General features: G+C 40.7%; 1 protein-coding gene across 1 annotated transcript in view; it reads left to right on the top strand.

Annotated features, from left to right (window-relative positions):
• Nucleotides 1–22,254, top strand: part of LOC116487930 (amine oxidase [flavin-containing] A-like) — a 38,613-nt gene that overhangs the window by 2,726 nt on the left and 13,633 nt on the right. Inside the window, exons 2-5 of the mRNA XM_032185183.1 lie at nucleotides 9,138–9,232; nucleotides 12,029–12,166; nucleotides 19,285–19,389; nucleotides 19,768–19,859. Of these exons, the coding sequence (XP_032041074.1) occupies nucleotides 9,138–9,232; nucleotides 12,029–12,166; nucleotides 19,285–19,389; nucleotides 19,768–19,859 (430 nt within the window). The remainder of the gene's footprint in view (nucleotides 1–9,137; nucleotides 9,233–12,028; nucleotides 12,167–19,284; nucleotides 19,390–19,767; nucleotides 19,860–22,254) is intronic.

Below are 22,254 nucleotides of genomic sequence, written 5' to 3'. Positions count from 1 at the left end.
AGGATTTTCTAGTGAACTGAAGTTGCTGCTCAGTTTTGGGTGAATTTGACAGTTCACTTACACATTTTGGTTTAGGCTCTCGTTCCTCCATTTGCCAGGAAGCAAGCTGACAGCATGTGGTGTGCCATGGACACGTCCAATTAATTGGCAGGGTTGTAACATCAGACAGTCTTCAGCTTCTTTGGTTAAAGGGTTTCATTAGCTGAGGACTAGTAGATGGCCATCCTCCGTGTGGACTAACTACTGTATTGACAGTTTCCAGAAGTTGTCCCTTTATGAAGCAAATCACTGTCACACCTGACACATCATCCCGATCCCAGCCCCATTACTTGTTCCCCAAGCTAAAGCCACGATTACAGGGAATTCAGATTTTGGCTCCATATCCTTAGGATGGAGCACACTCAGTTACTCTGATGTGTGAGGTGGGTTGTAAGGGGCTCCAGCATGTTTGCTCACACCTTGTGTACAGCACTGAGTGCTCCAAGCTTTGTGTTTACCAAACACTCAGGTATTTCAGCTTTTAAGATCTAGAAAATGACCACAGTTTACATGTGATTTGTAATTCCTCAAAGTTTTCTAACTAACTTTATTGGGCCATATTTTCCAATGGATAACAAAACGTGCTGTGTTGATTCAAAGGCTACCTCCTTGCCAAATTTCAAGTTGCTGCTAGAACTTCCAAAATAGGAAAACAAACAAACAAGATTTCAAAACCATAGAAGAATGTTTGTTCCTAGAGATTTAGGAATAGCCAGCCAATTTTGACCAAGATTTTCAAAAAAAAAAAAAAAAAAAAAAAAATCAGCATGAGAACCACACCCTGAAAATTCAAGCTTAAATAGTTCAATATTTGGAAAAAAAAAAAAAAAAAAAAAAAAAAAAAAAGTCTAAACAAAATACTTTTTCAGTGGGAAGTTTGAGGTATATGCATACACCAGCCTCTCTTCACACATGAATTTTAGACACTGGAAGCCCAGTTTATCATAAAAATGCGTGGAGGATGAAGATTAATTGACTCCGTAATACAAACCAGATATGTCAGATATGGACAAATATAGAAAGGAGCAGGCAAGTCCAAGGGAACTTGTATGCAGATATGTTTTGGAAGAATTTTCAGCACATTGTGTTACGAGAACAAGGCACAAGGGAAACACAGCCCTAATTGAAGCTTGTACTGAGGACCGTCACTCTTTGACAGGGAAAGTTCTTATCTCTGAACAAAACCACATTTGTTCATAGCTAGAAATAAGAAGATCTCATGGCTAAAGAAAACAGATGCTTAGATTTGCCAGCCACATGCAGAAAACAGCAGTGTTTTCTGTTGTACTTAAGGAGAAGTCCAAGGGCCACAAACTGTAGGAGAAGCTGGGATGTAAAAATGATAGTAATTAGTCTTTATATTGAAGTAAAGCATATGATATGCCATTAGTTTGGTTATTTTTTTCCCCTCCATGGAAGAGCACTTTGCCTTGGCATCTCCTGCTCCACAATTTGTGATTGACAACCTTACTGCCTGAGCTACCTACGCGTTGGCTGTGGTCTCTGAGTGAAATACTGAATAACGAGGAGATGCAGATTTTTCCTTGCTTGCTATAGTGGCAGCACAACTTGTCTTGTATACTGCTCTGTTTATTTTGACAGCATGCCAACCTGCTGGTGGGTGGTGGTGTCAGATAAACTGTCAAACGCACAGTTACTGGTAGAAGATATAATCAGCTACACCTGTGTAAATCTGTAGTAGTTTCCCATAGATTTTTTTTTGCTAACACTACTTCTACGTTTACCCAGAATTTGACCTGTAGGAATGCAGTTGCTGCCCCCTGAGACATGTCTCTCTTTACATGCACCCTGTGCTGGGCTCTGGCTCCTTGGTCTGTTGCCACTTTCTGTATCCAACAGGAAATCCAGCAGTCAGTGATAATATTGTCACTTGGTGCTACAAATTCCTATAAGCCAGGCTTTTGGATGCAGAGATAAACAGCAATGTTTCAAAAGGCTCTCAGTTCCCCATGTACTGCTAGCAAGCTGAATGTCATTACGTGAAGAATTTACTGCAGGCACAAATCAATCAGACCCCCATGTAAAGTGTTAAGGGCATTATAGACAATACTTGCAAATAAGCAGAAATGCCAGTTTCCACTTCCCTCCTTGCTTGTAATATGTTCCAATGTTTTGCTACTAAAGATATGAAATCTTCTGACCATGAGACAATGGGGCATGATTTTTTGTTTGTTTTTTTTTGTTAAGACACTCCTTTGTGTTATAGTCCATAACAGATATTTAGTTTTGGCCCAAACATAGTTGGGATATGTTCCTTATATAGCCAAATACTATTCTCTTCATCTTCCTTCACATTCTTCGTATGGTTTTCTATGGTAAATGCATCATTTATGAACATTATCTAACCCAGGTGGTAACCTGAGTCGTCACAGCTGGTTCTGTTACTGAATAAAGCATGTGCTTGTTTGGTTTCTGGTAAAAAAAAAAAAAAATTAGTATGTACACCACTGTGATTCATTGGTTAGCAAATTCAGAGTTCTTAGGAGAGCAATGTAAATCTATGGTTCCTCCCTGAGGGACAGATTTTGCACCATGCCTCCAGCTTAGCTGCAAGTTCTTGAAAGGTGAGGAAGAACATTCCTGTTGGCTAGGTAGCTCTGAAGTCTTAAGAGTATTATTTACTCCAGTGAGCAAAAGAACTAGCCAAGTCATTAGGGCGTATCTCAAAATATCATAGTACAGTGAGGATAGGGGTGGGACAGCTGTTGTGTCCTTCCCAGGAACATCAGTGCTGATGTTCTTGGTATTTGTAGTAATTATGTTGTTCATAGGGTCACAGCAATATTTTTTTTCACAAACTTATTTGTCTGATGATCACTGTTTAACTGATAAGAATTTATTCTTCATGCTGATCAATACACTTAGCAATAGTTAGAAAATGTGCATAAATACCTCAGATCTTTCCATAAGACAAGTAGTATTAAGCCATCAGCTTAATAACTGTTTAATTGGTGCTACTCGTTTTCATATGTAAGGTGAAGAAGCATGCTCCTAGTTTAACGCAATGCTTGAACTACATAACTTTTTTCTGCTTTTATTTTGGGATTACAGAGGAAGTTATGCTGGGCTGAGGTGTTTACTGCAGCAGGCTTTGTTCTTAAAAATCATAGTGGGTGTGTACGTAGGAGTGGAATTGTCCTCCAAGGACAATTCCCTCTTCATGTCCACTGTGTTTCTGTTAACACTGTCTGTGAGAAACAGTCTTTGTACCCTCCAGGACAAGGTTTGCATCTGTTTAAAGCATTTATACAGTAGTGCCATTGAAACCAGTTAGAGTGGCTTGCTCTCATTCAGCAATGTACTCTGTAACAGAAAATATTTGGTCTTTTTTCGGTTGAAATCTTAGGTCAGTCAACCGGACTATGTTTGATGGGGAGAAGAAAGATATATACAAAAATATTTATCTGGAAATGACAAACTAAATAAATGCACCATCATCCCCATTGTCAACTGCACTATGACAGGGATTATGAAACAACATGTGGAAAAACAAAACATAGTTTCCAACAGTTAGAAAGTTAATGTCGTTATGGTATTAAGCAACACTGAAAGGAGAAATGAATGTAGACATGTGATCAGTGCTGTGCATTCTTGCTGTTCTGTGCAAATTTAAAGTATGTAATTTAATTAGTAAGTTCTTTTGTTCGTTTTCAGTGGCAATTTTAGGTCTTTCAAACTTTTAGTCTGGATAGGAAAACAGTTCCTTTGTTATCAGCCTTCTGTGTGTTGTTGTCCTTTAGTGATCTTTCTGGAGCCGATCTGATGTAACCAAGTACATTCTGACTATATTTTAAAACTTACTTGAGTCCTTTGCCCAAAAAATTCAATAAAAGCAAAATCTTGTAGAGAAGTAGAAGAAAAGAGAGGAACAGAGATTTTACTCTACAGTCATGATAGAAATGTTTTGCATCTCTTATTGGCAAGTTCATGTTTTCTTGGCAAAGAGACTACTACTCGAATAATGAGAAATGATTCTAAGGTGACTGTTGCCAGATTTAATTACTCAATTGTACTAGGGAAAAGTTTTATTTTCCATCAGTGGAACAGTAAAAAACAACCACAGCATCAGCATGCCATTGTAATTAAACTTTAGTGAGGATATATTGACAATTACCTTACTTTACTGATGTATATTAGAATAATGAATGAAAAAGTTTAAAAATCATTCTGCTGTTAAGATCAAGAAAATGCTGAGACATTCTATAAAGATTTTGTCCTTACATTATTCAACTAAAGATTGCTAGGACAGCACAATAATAGGCTTGTAGACTTTCATGTAATGTAATTATCTCACTTTATGTATAGTAGGGTGGATTACCAAAAACTTTAAGAAGGAATGTCACATTAGGTTGGTTATGGTAACATTAGATTGGTAACACCCCAACATTGGAGGCATAGAAGGCAAATGCACTTTTTATAAGAAGCTAGCATCTGATACATCCAGAAAAACAGCAGACAGTTACCTTTTCTTTAGTAACAGTTAATTTTCTCCACCTTTGTTTTAGTCTGCTCGATGGGACACATATGTAGCAGGCCTCAGTTTCAAAAGTTAAAAGTCCCTGAAAAATCAAGCTTCTCTAATACACTGAAATGCCTTGTGAACTCAATAGTGCTTTTCAGACTTTGTACCCATAGCATGATCTTCATCACCAGCTATACGAGTGTCCAGAGGTACTCTAACAGCTTTGCAAGGCTGTGCTGTAATGTAACCAACCTTACCGCCATGCAGGCTGCAGCTAATCCAGATAGAGTTTGCAGTGAAAAGTCATGACTTTTCATTGAGAAGACAGTGCCTGGTGTGAGACACACTGTGCTGTCCAGGATATTTGTGATGGAGCAGAGCACCCATAGCTCCTGTTCATACATAATGCAGCTGGGCCAATCTTCAGTTCAAATATTTAATTGTTGCTGGGGTGATGCAAGTAATCTGAAGAGACTCTAAAACTTCTGGGCCTGCTATTGTGATAGTCAGAAATGTTCTCTGTCTGCTGTGGTAGTATTTTTGTGGTTTCCGATTATCACCACTTCCCTTCACCACCCTTTGTTACCCTGCATGGGTAGTGCCCTTGGACATTTTGGAAATGTTCAGCATCCATCAGGTAAAAAGTGCTGTCTCTTGGAAAGATGGTTTTGATTTTTGCTTCCCATCATGGTGTATCAGAGAATGTTTGATGTATTGGATTTAGAGTGCAGATTTTGAAAAATAGAATTATTATAGTTTTCCATACTATCACGTTTCCAATAAGGTAACTTTTTTTTTTTTTTTTTTTTAACTCCCATTTATTTGTGCTACAGTATCAGTTTATATGTGCTTTATCAACCCCGGTATTAAGGCAACTTGGAATTATTCTCATAAATGCTTCTCTTATAAATGCCTCCCTATTTCATAAGGAAGCACTTCCCACATTATGCGGCTTGGCTGAGAGACAAGCTCAAGTCTCTTAAGTCCCAGTTTTGTTCTCTACCTGTAGGGTGAACTTTTCTCTCCTATGAAGTACAGGCATGCTATCTTGTATTTTCCATCTGGCTACATATAAAATCCTTCAGTATCACTGAGTTTCAGCCATGATGTATGCCTGGTACTCTGCAGATCGGCATAAATTCATCTGAATTTTTTTTTTATTTTCTTTTTTTTTTGTTTTTTTAATGGTGCATCCAGTGTTTTGATGCACTTGAAACCACTTTGCTTGATAGGATTATGACAATTTTCTAAAATGAAAGCAGCAGCAGTATGATCTGCAACAGCAGCAATTGTGGGCCCTTAACAGCACTGCAAAATCAATTGGAGAAGAGCTTCCTTGTACAGCGTCTTCAGACAGAGGGAGCTTGGTATGAGATTGCCATAGAAACCCTTGTGGAGGATGTATAAGTCATCTTGCTTTGTTTATTCTGATCTAATAACAAGTGAATTTCTCCAACCAGATACTTCAAATGAGGCATGGTTTTGGCAGGCTCTTTTCATCTTACTTACGCAGATAGTATTTCTAACTCATAAAATGAGAGTGATATGTGGAAGGAACACGGCCAGTGATCTGGGTGGCTTGCAGCTTTATCTCTAGGCCATGCTTGAAGGAGGTGGAGGACACAGGGAGACGCACCAGCCTCAAATACTGGAAGCCACAGTGTGGATGGGAAGGTGAGGAGGACATCTCCAAGCATGGTGTGACGAGAGGGGACAGGCTGTGAACTTGTGTGGGGTGGTAGTGATAGAAATGTCTGTGCTGCTGTCCTACAGGCATACACAAATGAATCACAAAATACCTCACTTGATTCCTGGCTGTGGCATGAGATGTCATAGCCCGCTGCTTGGCATGGCCTGGTATGCAATGTTTGTAGGACAAGGTGGATATCCACAGTGTGACAGGATATTGTGTCTGTTTTCAGAGCACATGTGTAGCAGGGGGGCATGGCAATCTGTTTTGAGGCTAAGTATGCCCACGTATCAAAAGCACACAGGCTTTGTGACCTGTGGGATGCATGTGGAAGCATCTCAACCCAGTGCACTTTAGTTCAAACCAGAATGGAGCCAAAGAGTTGGGTTCAACAGACAGCTGCATGTAGATACTCTGTGTGCATGTGTGTTCTTGCTAGCCTTCCATTTTCAAAGAAAATTGTGTCTAAGCCTTAAACAAATAATTGCATAGTAATAATTTTCAATTGACATATTTTACTTGTTCCCTACTTTTTCCTCCCCAGTCCCCATCCCCTGCCTTTTTTTGTGGTTTTATTCTATTGGGAAATCAAAATTATCTTCATCTTGGATTGTTCTATTTTTTTTTTTTTTTTTTTTTAATGTTTTGTTTAAATATGCATAATTTTAAATTTGACCTTCCAGGTCTAAACTGTAACTTTAAGTTCTGCAATGCTAGGAAGTTTAAAACAATAACCACCTCTCTTTATGCTGTGTCATTGACCTTTCAATTTCTGTAAACCTGAATTTACAAATCGGCACTGTTTTTTCTCAGTCAGGCCCTCTGTCAATTGATGTTACGTCATTGCTGTCCTGGTGTATCTCTTGCTCTTTCCCAGTCTCTATAGCTCTGAAGCCTGTTTTTTGGATCAGTCTACAGTGACGCTTCAACATCTTTGGGTTCAACATTTCAGCATTGTTGGGTTCAACAATAACAAATCTAAAAATCTGTATGGCTGGAGTGCAAGTTGAGTTTAAGAAGCAAACAGAATAGAGAACCTCAGTCCCATTACCTCATGTTCTTCATTCCTTAGCTGCCCTTCTTTGTTAGAACACATGATTTAATTAAGCTACAAACCAGCATTAAGGTTAACTTCCAACCCAGTCCAGTGAAACTATTATTCCTCCTAAACAGCTGTGGCATGTGTATTGCTATTGCATATAGCACAAAATAAGAGATAAGGTTGTCAGTCTTTGACACTAATGGGGTTAGAGGATTATACAATACTTTCTTCAAACCCAGGACAGATTTTTTTCCACTTCATGTTACTTATCATATGTATTTTCAGAAGACCTAATATCTATTCAATATCTATCTATTTAAACTTTCTTATAAAAGAATTATCATTCATGTTTGAGTGTCCAATGGTATTTACAAAGAACAGAGAAATTCCACCTTGTGTTTTATATATGTAGGAAATCCACATTTTTGTGACATTTTTTTTCTCATATGAACATGTGTTCAAAAGCATATGCTGTAGTTTGTGTTTCCAGCATTATAAACTTGTGTTTTCTATGATTACATCAAGGATGAGAACACTCACCAAAAGAATTAAAGAATTAACTATAATTAACTGTGTTGTCTGTAGTCTTTCATGCAGAAACAAAAAAAAGTCAAAAACCATTGAAAGAAATTAGAACAAAGACGTTCATTCCTCCTGAGAAATGGCTAGAATTTTTAAAATTTCAAACATTAAATAGATGTAAGAATTAAGTATGTGTTTGCTGCAGCAACAATCCAAAGAATATGATGAAAGGACATGAAGTCATTTTTTGGTGAGCACTGAAATAATATCTATCATTTTTGTCAGTGTAAGACATTTGAACTTCCTCTGTTCTGGTTTCCAGTGAGTGGTGTTCAACTTCCACATTAAAAGATCACGTGCAGAGAAGTTTATGGGCTACTCTGTATTGTCCTCAGAATAAATGAGTATACTTAGCACTGCCCGGCACCTTAGAATGATTCCTCTCATCTGGCCTTTTAAGGCTTGCATTCTTTGTGGACACATGAGCGGTTGCTTTTAATCACATTTAGAAGTAGTGTAATAAACATGAATATAATATTATTATTCCTTACTGCAGGGTATCTTGGAAGTTCTGATCAATAAGACTGGCTTTTGTATACTTAAGGAGGGGAAACAACTCCAGAGAAACAATGCTTCAGTGCCAAATTGGCCTGCAGGACAATGGGATAATCTGATTTCACAAACTCATGATTGCTTTTTACAATTTCATTTCACATTTGTCAAAAGTAAAGAGGACTCCTGTCCTGTTGAATTTTCAGTTTTCTCTAGTGTTTCCATCACAAAGTCCCATAATTAGATGATTTTTGCTAAGACGGTAATTCCTTTTATAAAGTATCTATATACAGGCTATTTGATTGCCATGGTCAAACTCCATTGCTTAAAATTAATCTTGACAGTGAGGCAGACTTTCTTTCTGCATATGAATGAGGACAATGGGTGGCAATAAAGTGGAGAGTTGAGGAGCGAGAGAAGAAATCAGAAGCCTACTTTGCTGTATTTAGTATATTATTATTTCTGTCACATTAGCCATGCAAGTCCCTCAAGGTGGGGCTTTTCTCTGCACTGCACAAATGAAGAATAAGATGCATGCTCTTAATAACCAAGATTTTGCTTTCTTTAAAATGGCAAAATGCTAGCCCAAAGGAGGAAAATTCAGTCTGTGGAATGCTATTTATGCAGATGCAACTAAGCAGCAGTCGCATGATTTCTGTGATAAGGAACCATGACAAGTTTCAGAATTCTCTCAGGAGTTTTTGAAAACAGTATTAAAATCTCTGACCATGAAGCTCTGGTTCAGTTTTTGAGCATTGTGATTGATTTCTGCCACTTGCTTTAAAGCACTCTTTCTCTTTTTCTGGTAGGTTTGTCGGCTGCCAAGTTGCTGTCTGAGTCTGGGCTCAGTGTGGTAGTTCTCGAAGCCCGGAACAGAGTTGGAGGAAGGACATTCACTATTAGGGTAAGCACTTCCTGTGATGCCTGACTGTCGCTTGTGCTGGTCTGTGATTTTGCAAATCTACCTTCCAGAAGGGCAGGCAGGAGGACCCAGGGAACTACAGGCCAGTCAGCCTCAGTCTCTGGAGTGGTGATCCTAGAAACAATTTCCAGGCATATGAAAGACAACAAAGTCATCAGTCAGCATTGATTCAGCAAGGGGAAGTCATGCTTAAACAACCCGATAACATTCTATGATGAAATGCCTGGTATGATAGTCAGGGAGAGAGCAGTGGATACTGTCTACCTGGACTTCAATAATTCAACATGGTTTCCCATAAGATCCTCATAGAGAAGCTATGAAGTATAGGCTAGCTGAGCAAATAGTGAGGTAGATTGAAAACTGCCTTATGGCTGGGCCTAGAGTGTGGTGATCAGTGCTGTGAAGTCTAGTTGGAGACAGCTAACTAGTGGTGTACCCCAAGGGTCCATACTGAGTCTGATCCTGTTCAACATCTCTGTTAATGATCATACAATCATTTAGATTGGAAAAGACCTGTAAGATCATCAAGTCCAACCATCATCTGACAAGTCCACCACTAAACTATGTCCCAAAGTGTCACATCCACACAACTCTTACATATCTACAAGGATGGCAACTCTACCACCTCCTTGGGCAGCCTGTTCCAATGCATAACGACCCTCTCTGTGAAGAGATTCTTCCTGATGTCATTGTTAAACCTCTTCTGGCACAGCTTGAGGCCATTTCCTCATGTCCTATCAGTCACCTGAGAAAAGAGACCAACACCCACCTTGCTACAGCCTCCTTTCAGGTGGTTGTGGAGAGCAACGAGGTCACATTTGGTGAACTGTGCCCAGCTCTGGACTCCCAGTAAAAAAGAAACAGAAGCATAGAATGGTTTGGGTTGGAAGGGACCTTTAAAGATCATCTAGTCCATCCCCCTGACATGGGCAGGGACATATTTCACTAGTTCAGGTTGTCCAAAGTCCTTCCAACCTGATCTGGAACACTTCCAGTGTTGGGGATTGCCTTCTCTGGGCAACCTGTTCCAGTGCCTCACCACCCTCATAGTAAAGAATTTCACTTTATATCTAATCTAAATCTTTAGATGTCCTATCAGTACACATCCTGGTAAAGAGTCCCTCCCCATCTTCCTTATAAGCCCCTCTTTAAGTATTGAAAGGCTGCACTAAGGTCTCCCTGGATCCTTCTCTTCATGGTGAACAACCCAGCCCTCTCAGCGTGTCTTCATAGGAGAGAAGTGCTCCAGCCCTCTGATGATCTTCATTGCCCTCCCATGGAACCACCCCAACAGGTCCATGACTTTCATGTGCTGGGGGCCCCAGAGCTGAACACAGTACTCCAGGTGGGGTTTCACAAGAACAGAGCAGAGGGGCAGAATCACCTCCCTCAGTCTGCTGGCCACACTGCTTTTGATGTGACCCAGGATATGGTTGGCTTTCTGGGCTGCAAGCAGACACTGCTGTTTCATGTCCAATTTTTCATCTGTGAGTATCCCCAGGTCTTTCTCTGCAGGGCTGCTCTCAAACCATTCATTCCCCAGTGTGTGTGGATAGCAGGGTTGTCCTGATCCACTTGAAGGGCCTTGCACTTGGCCTTGTTCAGGTCCATGAGGTTCATGTGGTCCCACCTCTCAAGCCTATCCAGGTCCCTCTGGATGGCATCCCTTACTTTTTATCGTATCAACTGCACCACTCAGCTTGTTGTCCACAAACTTGCTGAGGTTGCACCCAATCTATGCAAATCTATGTTTTTAATAAAGATGTTCAATATTGCCAGTTCCAATATGGAACATACTGGAGAAAATCCAACAAAGGGCCACCACTAAAATGATGCCATTAAAAAGAAAATGAAAGAAACAATGAGTCATCTGAGGCATAGGGTAATGTAATATAGATATTCCCTCTGCTTCCCAGCCTAAAAATGGGAGAGCTTTAAATTAAGTCAAATGCCAATTGCTTGGTAACCAGAGGTAAACAGGGGTGTTTTAGTAGAAATCATTGTACATGAGATATAAACAGCATTCCGCTGTGATACTGAAAATGCCTATTTTAAACTGCTCACTATAAACAGTGTTAAAAAGTTAGCTATCTGCACAAGAGTTACTGTCTTGGGCAATCAGCCTGCTTGTAATAGTATGTGCCTCAAACTTGCTTTCTTTCCACTTTCCAAGTGAGTGTGATGCTGGTCTGAGTGGTGTGTGGGGTTTCTTTGCTGGCAGGCATGGGTGGATGCTGCTAGCCCAAGTGCAGCGGGCTAGAGCCAGGGTGTGCCCTGCTGGAAAGGAGCTTACTCCCTTTGAATACTGCACTGCCATGCTCAGCATCTACAGTATTAAATCTAAGCAGGTATCTGCAGAGACAGGGAAAACAAGCATTGGTGCTGGAGGTGGTTTCAACATGAGAAAGGTTTCGTGATGACAAGAAAAGTATCATGAGTTCTGAGAAAGTGGTGTTAGATTTTTAACCAAAGTATTTAGTTGGATATTTCTTCATATTCTCATGTCTTTTGTGTGACTACAAAGCCAATATTCAAAAGTATAGTGAGATTTAAACACAAGTTAAACCCGCATGCGGTGGAGTGAAGACACTGTGATCTCTTGTGTGTCTGTCGTTGCAGAGCTCAGCACTGCCTACGTTTAAGCCAGTCAGAATGCTTTGTCTCCTATTCACTTAGATACAGTGCTATTCACCATGAAATAATTCTTCCTAATTCTAGGTATTTACATTGAGGAGTTTCACACAGAGCTTTTGATTCCTGTGTTATTTCTTTTGACAGAATAAGCACGTCGGTTATGTAGATGTTGGTGGAGCGTATGTGGGACCTACCCAAAATAGGATTCTCCGTCTGGCAAAGGAGCTGGGTATTGAGACCTATAAAGTGAATATAGATGGCTATGCCATCCATTACAGGGCGGTAAGTATTACATCTTTTATGTTTAGACACCTAAACATAACACTAAATTTTGGAAACTGCTGGCAGTTATTCAAGGGGTTTCATTTAGAGCTCACTTTTGGGAATTCAGGAAGCACCTGTTTGAAGTGTAGTTACTCTGTTATTATTGGCAATTAGATCAATGATTCTTGTTTTCTTTTGAAAAGTCTTAAAAAATGAGAAATGAGAAAATGAGAAAAGTCTTAAAAAATGAGAAAATTCTAGTTCAGAAATACAAGCCCAATTTAAATAGAGAAAAAAAAATATAATTCTGTTGGATAATATTAAATTACAATATTAGACAACAGTATTATGGGACCAGACTGAGAGTATTATAAAGTACCTGGTCCACTTACTAGCTTCACATGAGATCCCAGTCCCTTACAGTGGGATTAATCTTGTTAAAAATTGGATGTCTAGAAGTTGGAAGTCGGATTTGAGACTTGTTGTGATTCTCTAGCTGTAAGGAACAGACACCTCCCAAGGTTCACCATAAACTTCATGTCTGAGATGTGGCACAGAGGGAGCTCAGATGACTGCTTCTGAGTAGGCAACTATCATGCACATGGCTAATGTGAACTGGAATGAAACCTATTTTCAGAACAGCTTTTAGCCTCTTATCTTAGTTCTTCAGTCTACCATTTTTTTGCTCAGGTCCTGTTGAGGACCTACTGCCAAAATAACTACAGAGTGAGAGCGGCAGGGAAAAGGACAAAGAGAGGCCTAAGATTCATAGGTGTAAGGTGCAAAGTGTCTATGTCCATAACTCACAAACTACTTTCCATCATTTATTTATTTTTTCAATATCCTTTTGTTTGGGTACTTCCCAGACATTAGCAGAACAAGGCCTGAAGCTTATATGAGTGAGAGTTGACATATATGATAGAGGCAAGGCTATGTGGTGGATCCTTAACTGATTTAATTTTTATCATCTTCCTGCTTTTTCTTCCTATAATTAGAACAATGTGCTCATGGTGGACAGTTTTATGATCTGTCTCTATGTAATTTCTCCATACTGTGGAGATTCATACCATGCTTGTAAGATAGTCACATCTTAAACAATTGTATGGCCACTCCACAATACTCAAAAAAATAAACTGCACCACCTGGTGTAAAATTGGTGTGATTCTACAGCAAGGGAGCTGGGCTTATTTTACCAGCTGTGTGTTTGGCCCACTGTATTTAATTTAAGCTCAGACATGGAACTGTTAGCTTCTTAAAAGGCACTTACCTTCGGTGTGTTAAATAAAAGGCTCTAATGGGTTACATGAATTTGAGCCCTTAATCCATTTTGACACTGAAGCTACAGCTTTTTTTGTCCCTTATTACATTATGCATGTCCTTGCTAATGACCGTGTAATTTCGTAAGTTTTCTTTGAAGTGAAAGCATGTTCCTAAGCAAGAGGCAGAATCACGAGCTGTTCATCTGGATCACAGGCTGGGGATCAATTCTAGATTTGGCATTGTGGTCTTGCTGAGCAAACCAGGATCCTCAAGGGAGGCATAGCTGTTGGAACAGGGGTTCAGCAAAGGGACTCCCTTAAGCACTGAATAAATAATAATTATGCTTTTACTGCAGTCTGTTTCATTCCTCCCACATTATTTTCCCATGGATTACAGGCCTTTTGTTTTCTTTTCTTTCCCTATGGGTTTTCACTGCTTTTTCTCCTTACTCTTTCCTTGAGAATTCATGTAGTCACCAAGTCCTTTGTTTTAAGGATCTGTTGCTAAGTCTTCTTTTAAATCCCACTTCTTGGAACCTATTGAAAACAAACTGTGCAACCCAGGCTGTTGGCTAGGTTGATGAGTGCTCAGTGATCTTAGGACTTGTACATTTTGCCTACCAGCTACATACTGTTGTCATGCTTTGGCAGTGTCCAGGTGGAGATGTGTGCTCTCCTGGCTATATGTGCACCTCTCATATTTATTAGAGGCACTTTGGGAACCAGAAGGAATATTTTCTAGGTGATAGAAAATGTGTTAGTGAAGAAATTGTTTGATATTGGAGGACTGTCACTCCAGAAATTAAATATTAATCTAGAAGAGGGACTTGTTCAGCTTCTTGGACACTTGGCTGTGGGCCAGCTGCTGCCTTTGAAGTTTGAAGAGTGAGACCAAAAACTTCTCCCCTCATGTCTCATCTGCTGTTTCTGCCCCTTAGCGGCTGTCCTGAGTGTGGAGCCAGAGGCAGACAGGAAGGTCTCATCCCAAGGGCATATATTTGAACTCTGCGACTCTGCAGCAGTTTTGCCAGATGTGAGAGGGAAAGTTGTGCTGAGGAATGGCTAAACATGGCTTTAGATGTTGTTGTGATAGTCGTTCATTCAATCATATGCAATCCACAGCATCTCCAGACTAAGAGGTTTTTGGTCACTTGTTTACCACACTGGTCCGGCTCAGTTTGGCTCTTTCTGCAGGTTTTCAGGATACAGCTTGGGCTGGGTTAGAAGAAAGTGGGGAAGCCTTATCCTACGAGCGGAAGCAGCCAAGGGAAAGTGGAAATCCCCTGGGGGATTTCATGAGCTGCTCTGCTCTGAAAGGAATTTTTCCCATATGTATGTGGAAAAATCCCACATGCGGCATGCTTTAGAAATTGTATTGCTTCGTGTGGGCAGGTTTCTTTTGTAGTCACATTTTATTTGAAGGTTGAAATACGTAATTATTGTTTATCTTTTTTTGGTCTGCTTGTTCATTCTCTCCCATTGGTTAACATGGAAACATGGACTGCTTTGATATCAATCAGGAAATTGTTTGTGTCCTGTCACGGTAAATCTGTAACTTCCAACTTTCCACTTTCTTTCCAGCCAGATTGCTCCATGGCTGCTCTCCCGTAGATCGTAAACAGCATTTTTGGACTAAGAGAAGGCAAATGTGCAGCAGTTGTCCCTTTCCAGAGGGGCAAATAGCTTTTTATTTTTACAGAGGTCCTTGAAGCTCACACCGTGCTCCGTTTTCACTTTCTCTTTAGCAGAAGATGTTAGAAAATAAAGGCATTCATGCCTTGGTGTAGTATTAAACTTCTCGAATAACTGCAGTCCTCTAGTACTTGGCTGCAGCACTCAGCTGCAGTGTACATACCCCTGGTAAATAGGGACTGGTTTTACTTCTTTCTTTGCTTACCATTTTCAGAGCAAGGCAACACAAGGCAAAAGAGTTTTCGTACATAGTGCTTCACATTTGCCATCTAGCCTTCTATTTCCTTCCTCTAGCTGTAACATTAAGAGGTTAGCATGCAGCAGATAAGTCTGTGCAGATTGCTGTAAATCTGTAGTTCAGACAAGGGAACTGCAGGTGGTCCCAGGCGCTGCAAAGCCTGCGAGGTTAGGAAGCACCGAGTGGGGAGGGATGCATGCCAGAGGGCTCACACCATAAGGAGCTGTTGTTCCAGCTAGGCATGTTGTGCATGGCCTAAGGGCTGCAGCAGTCCTGCTCTTGGGGCACAAGAACTGCTTCTGTGCTCCTGATTCATAGTTTCAGCACAGGGAGCAGAAGCCACGTTTGCTTTTCTCCAGCTGGCAAAATTGTCTGTTCTTGGCCTTGTGTCACAGCTTGGGCTGTGTTCCTGTGGTGATGACTATAAGCTGCAGAGAGAAGATGGACCTTGCAGAGCATGGTATCTCTCTGGGGCCTTCTTTCTAGGTATTGAACTACGATGCCTGGGGATAACATTTCCTTTGGATTGGTGTGGTGTACCTAATCCAGGCAGGCAGCAGGATGCAAATCTGAGGTCCACGGGAAAGCAATCAACATGCCAGGAAATGGAAGAAAAATTAGATAAACTCTGAGGGTCAGCCAAGCAGCCTTGTGTTAGCATGGGAACAAAGCCAGGAGGTTATTTGCCTTTTAGTTAAGAAAACAGTAGTTCTTAAATAATCCACCCAGAACATTATAAACTTGTTTAAAAGTAGACTATTGCATGATCTTGCCTGCCTGCAGTGAGCTTCTCTGTGAAGCATGCAGACAGAGCTCCTTTGCCTCGCAGGGAGCCAATATTAAAAACCAATGAATAATTTACCAGCCCCATGTCATCTGGGCTGGATTTAGTCCCTTCTGTGGAAATACTTGTTCAAGAGAGAGGGCTGAAAAACTGATACAACCAAGGCAGTCAATCTGTCTGTCTGGTGGACAATGGGAACTTCTCTGCTGGAATGTCTTAGATTGGGACTTTTGTCTGATCCACTCCAACCTGTTACAGATCCAGACCCCTACACAAGGAGATGCCATGCCTGTGAACTATTTCAGGCTCTATAAATTCTGATTTAGCCACTTCCAGGTCTGTTGGCATTGTATTTTTCAAGGTTTTCCCACCCTTGATCTTGAATCCTACTAAAGTTATGGTTTTACATGCTGAAGAGACCAGTAAGTAATGCTGGTTTAGACTGTATTTATCATCAGTAGAAAATTGCTAGTTCTGAGTGGTTAAAATACATTTTCCCGTTGATCCTCCTGGGCTATGCCATTGACCAAAGAAGTGGGAGTATTTTTTTATCGTAAGTTTTCTTGATAAGTTCTCAACAGATTGTGGTCATGCTGATTTAAAGCTAGCATAGTGCTGGAAAATGTGGACGAAGACATGAGGCAGCCAGGCAGTGGGCAGGTTCTCCCTGCCTCAGCAGGGAAAAATCTGCAGCAATCAGGATAGTCTGGGAGTTTCTGAACCTGGAGCTGTTTAACATGGTAGAGTAAATACTGGGAGCTGGAAAAATGTTTTGGCACAAACCCCATCATAAAGTTACTGAGAGAGATTTTCTTGGGCTAATGTTTTGATGTTCTGGGCTGATGTAGGTTTGGCTGGGGGGAAAAAAAAAAAAAAAAAAAAAGGAAGAGAGGATTCTTAGAAGAAATTACTTTGTTTGACTTTCTATTAAAATAAGTGCTGATTTTTATTTATTTATTTTTTTTTTTTGAGTTAAGTAAGCCAAGGACAGGAGAGGCGTTTTCAAGTTACACCACTCAGTTCCAGCACAGTCACTCTTTCAACAAGCTGAATGGACAGAAGTCTTACTGAAAAGAGGAAAGTTTTTTTTTAAACTGAAGAAAATAGCCTTGAACTGAGGGTTTATCTTTTCCCTTGCAATATCGCTGTCACAAGACCTCAGTAATAACTCGTCTTCACCTGTTGTTAGGTGGCCTGACAGTACTGCACCTCGTCTCTGCTTAAGGGCAGGATTATTAGTTTTAAAGCACATAAAGGAAGACACATTGTTGGCACCTGCATCCCTGACAAGAATAAGAAGGGTAGCAATAAATAAGCTCTGAAGGAGTGGTATGCAATGATCTTTTTGAAAAACAAAATGTTGTGCAATAAGAAGAAAAATATTAATGATATATTACAGCTTTGCGTGAAGATTACCATGCTTGATACAACATCAGTTTATGACAGTAAAAGCTGCAAGCAAGCAGTTTATCACTCTGCATGCATTTTTTGGTCTGCTCTTCTAAGGCTGAACACACAGTGACATAATGGCATACTGCTCCAGGAAAAGGAAGAGGCAGTATCATGCAGAGGATTCCCTTACTTGTAGTTTGTAGGAGCATGTTCTCTGTTCTTGCCATGGCAGGACTGTGTTTTGCATGCACACATGCACCTGAAGAAGGCTGGAGGAACCTCTCCCTCCAATTTATATATACCCAGAAACCCAGAGGCAACCAACTACCTCCAGAGTCCTCCTGGTGACTTGAACAGAAAACTCAACATCTGTTGAAAATTAAAAGCAAACCTTTAAGCTCTTGTCTCTGAATGTGGGATCACAGCCTTGTGCTTTGCTCAGCCCAGAGGTTGCTGTGCCTAGAGCACACTGGAGAGCGTGTTTGGTGCTGCTGTCTATGAGGATGGGGAGTTCAGTATTCTGTTCAGTATTCTGAGTTTCACCTTACATCTTTTATTTTCTTGCCATCTTTGCAGAAAAATGTTCTGAAGAATATCAGAAAGCTGTACATATACACGTAGACAATTATCACTGTGTCAATTACCAAGCTGTGAACACATACAAAATTATCATTGGGGAACATGGATAAATCATCTCACACCGAGTGTGGAGATGGCACTGTTGGCTCCAGCTTCATTTCCCCCTGCCCCTGGGTCTGCACCTCATGCACTTGTAGCACTGCAGCCTCTCGCTTGGCCTGGGAATCCCACCCGTGGGTGCAGCACGGTGTATGCATTGCACTAAAAAATGTGTTACACGTGGCATAACACCACAGCTCCTACCTGCCATGGTCCAGCTCATTCACTGCATCCTGCCACATGGCCTCATGCAAACTTATGACACACCTAGAAAAGCAAACGTAAGAGATCTGTTGAGAAATTTGCCATTGACTTACATGGGAGAAAGTTCAAAGCAATTTAATAAGAGAAAATGTTGCCCGCTCATCCAGTCCTCTTTCAGATTAAAGTTATCAGAGAGAACCAGCTGCTGTTAGATTGTCTCACTTATCTTTATATCACAGGATTATCTGCAAACAGTCTCTATTCCTGTTGCAGCTATGTGTCATACACACTGTAATTATTGGAACTATTTTTACAATTGTACAGAATTTTTTTTCTGCAGCCAAATACTTTCTTTTTGGCAAAATAATTTTTTGGAGGCTAATTTTCTCTCAAGGCACTTGGAACAATAAAGAGTTATATATATATTTTTAAAGGTGCTACATATCATAAGGGCAGCTAGATAGTCTGAAAATCTAAAATGCATGCAATTTTAAACCCATGCAAATTTTAGGATGCACATTAGAGCAGGTGGGTGAACACTACATTCATTCACATATAATAAAGAAGAATACTTAGGAACAAGGAATATCACCTTGTCCATTGCTTCAGACTCCTTAGCCCAGAAGTTGACAGAATCTGCTCAGAACAAATGTACTCTCCCACCCCAAATGAAAAACCAACAGCATTGTCAGGTGAACTGTTTTTTTTTTTTCTTCATACTTAGATTCATGCATTCCATTGCTTATACGTGTATGCAGGGAAAAAAAAAGAGGCTTGAATTTAGGTCTTTTGGGCCAGAAGTTTGACCATGTGATAACTTTGGGATTTCTCTGTTCTTGACTAATGCAGGTATGCTCTGTTGTTTCAGTTGCTTGTGTTGTTGTTTTAGGGAAAGTCACGCCACTTCGTGGGTATTCGCCCTTCAACGTGGAATCCCTTCGTTTATCTGGATTACAATAACTTCTGGAGGACCCTGGACAAACTTGGAAAAGAGGTAGGTTCTGTAAATTGCACCAATTACCTATAGAGCTCATGTCACCGTAAGTAAATCTGTGTTGGTTATAGTTTTCTTCTCTGGCAGGGTGTAGAAAGATTTTTTCCCCTTCCCCTGCTCAAGCCTTTTAGAGGATGGATGGGCCATCTTTGTTGCTTGCCAAGCTGAGCTCTGATTTTTCTTTGGAGTAATTTTATTTCTAAATTTCTTAAATAGAAAATGCCTCAAAAATTCAAGTAGTACAACTTCAGATCTCTCTGTGTACAAAAAGTAGCCCCTGGGGATTCATGCTGGGACCTGGCAATGATACAAACTAGCTATGACCTGGCAATGATAAAGTGCTGAATAATTTATTGAATAATTTGCCTCTGTCTCTAGATTCCTCTTGAAGCACCATGGGATGCTCCACATGCAGAAGAGTGGGACAAAATGACCATGAAAGAGCTAATAAATAAGACTTGCTGGACCAAGTACGTAACTCTTCATTCATTCTGAAATCCAAATGCAGAATGACAGTGGGTCCCTAGCAAATTCTGGAGTACAGCTGCATGAAACCTTCTTGTGGAGAGCTTTCTCATGTTCCAATTGACTTCAGATGGGGCATAATCAAATCTCTGTTGAGCCAAGTACCCATGGCAAGGAGGGACAGCAAAAACCTTGTGGAGCCTGGGAAATGTCTCAAGTTGATGAAATGTGGTTCATATCGACAAAGGCAATGACGGTAACATATGATAGATAGTGACATAGTAGAAAAAATAAATGTACAGTGGACAGTACATTGAATGCATTTAAAGTTCATACTGCTGTAACACTGTATCCCAGGTAAAGCAAGATAAGCAATTGTTACTTTTTATTCAGAGATATGGAGGAAATAAAAAGAATAGTTCTTCTTAGTGTAACAAAAAAAAAGGGGGCTGCAAAATTATGACAGACTCAAAGAGGAATGAAAATTACTAGATGTTTGGAAAAAGTCTTCACAGAGGAGTTGAGAAGAGTCACTGTGTGACATGAAATCTTCTGGGAAAATTCCTGTGGTCTTCAGTGCGGTTAGTGTTTCTGCTATGAGGGACTAGCAGAAAAGATTAGCGTATGAACATCTACTTTGAGCATACGTACAGATCACAGTGGCATAAACCAGTAGCTATTTCTTCCAGTAGCTAAGTCTTCCAAAGCATTTTTGAGTACTTAAGAGTTTGCCATCCACAAAGCATAAAGAAGTAGTTACCAGTGACTTGAGCTGGCTAAGCTTTATTATCATCAGTTGTTTTAGTGCCTTTGAGCCCCCTTCACTCACCCCATACCCACAGAGTAAGGTGCTGTGCAAGCATGAGAGAAATGTATGGCATCTCACCCAAAGTGCTTAGGTTTAGGATGAGAGACAGCAGAATATACAAAGGAGATGAGAGAGCAGGAGATGTTTGAGATGAGATTGATCTTTTTGATGGACTGTTGTTAGGTGCTGGGTGAGGGCCTGTGGATGACAGGGTAGGACACAGTGTTTGTGTTGGCTGGCAGATGTGATTAAAGATGCTGGAGAAACCTGAGGTTTGCCCCTGCAGGCCCACATACATGGGAGTGACAGCGTGTGCTCTTCTCACCATATTTCTACTTAATTCAGGTGAGAACATGCCTTTTCTTGTCTTTAGGGAAAGCAACACATAAATAACTATACTTTGTAAATATGAATTGAAGTCACTTGTAGGCATAGAAATGGAGGCAGAAAGAGAAGGGGCTTCCCCAGCCTGATGGCAGGCTAGGAGCTGAGGAATAATGTCCTCTGACTCTTGGCCATGTTGTCTCCTATGTAATTATAGTGTGTGTCTGCCTTAACCCTTGGAGAGAAAGAAGGCCTTCTTGTTGCCCTTCACCTCTCTTGCTGTTTTATGCCTGGGCCTGGCCAGGAACTTTGTCTTCATCCCTGCTGGCCTTTTGCCACGCTTGCTCAACTCTCTGCCATCGCAGAGCACCATCCTTGTGCTCTCAGGAGGCTGTCCCTGAGTGTCAGCCAGCTCTGCTGGGCCCCTTTGCCCTACAGGGTAGTTTCCCATCGGATTCTGCCAAGCAGGTCCTTGAGGAAGCTAAAATCCACTCTTCCAAAGTTCAGGGTTGTAATCCTAGTGTTTGTCTTACTCCTCTCAGGATCTTTGACTCCACAGTCTCATGCAACCAAGGGTGCCCTTCACCTTTGCATTACCCAACAGTTCTTCCTCATTTGTCCAACAGAATGTCTCCCCTAGTTTTCAGTATCAGGGACCCAGGTGATCTATTGCTTAAAAAATGTGCGGTGTATTTCATACGTCTATGAAGGAGCCCACTATATGAATAGGAAAAAAGAACAATGTTCAGTATGGGGCAACAACAGCTGGAAATACTCTTTTCTTCATTTCCTTTTTCAATAAATTCTATTTATTAGGCAAAGAGAAGCACAGTCATGCTAGCACCTGTATCCCCGCTTGCTGTGCTGGCCCCAGTGCTTCTTTGTACTTCTCTCCTCCCTTGCATTCAGCATCTTATCTGTTTGGCTGTGCTCTGTTTGCCTTTTCATGCTGACTGTGGTTTAGCACTGTACTTGCAGCTTCCTAACCAAAACTTTCCATTTGAAAGGATTTTGCGGGGTTAAATCTTACTCGGGCTCTGTGAGATACAATATGCAGCAGTTTGGACTTTCTCTTGCTCTCTGATGCACTGCAGTTTTCTTTACAATAAATTTCATGAGCCATTTCTCTGCAAACTCAGTCACTTTGAGCTACCCTTTCTGTTTCAAGTGCACTGGCTCTTCCTTTTCTAGCTTTTACTGTTCCTCTTAGTCAGGAAGTCAGCGAAGTATAAGCAAAACTGCGTTTATAGTGATCTCCGTGGGAACAT

Source organism: Aythya fuligula, chromosome 1 (genome assembly GCF_009819795.1).
Source record: "Aythya fuligula isolate bAytFul2 chromosome 1, bAytFul2.pri, whole genome shotgun sequence".
NCBI lineage: Eukaryota > Metazoa > Chordata > Aves > Anseriformes > Anatidae > Aythya > Aythya fuligula.
The sequence above is the reverse complement of the archived record's forward strand: the minus strand, read 5'-3'. Positions and strand labels throughout refer to the sequence as shown.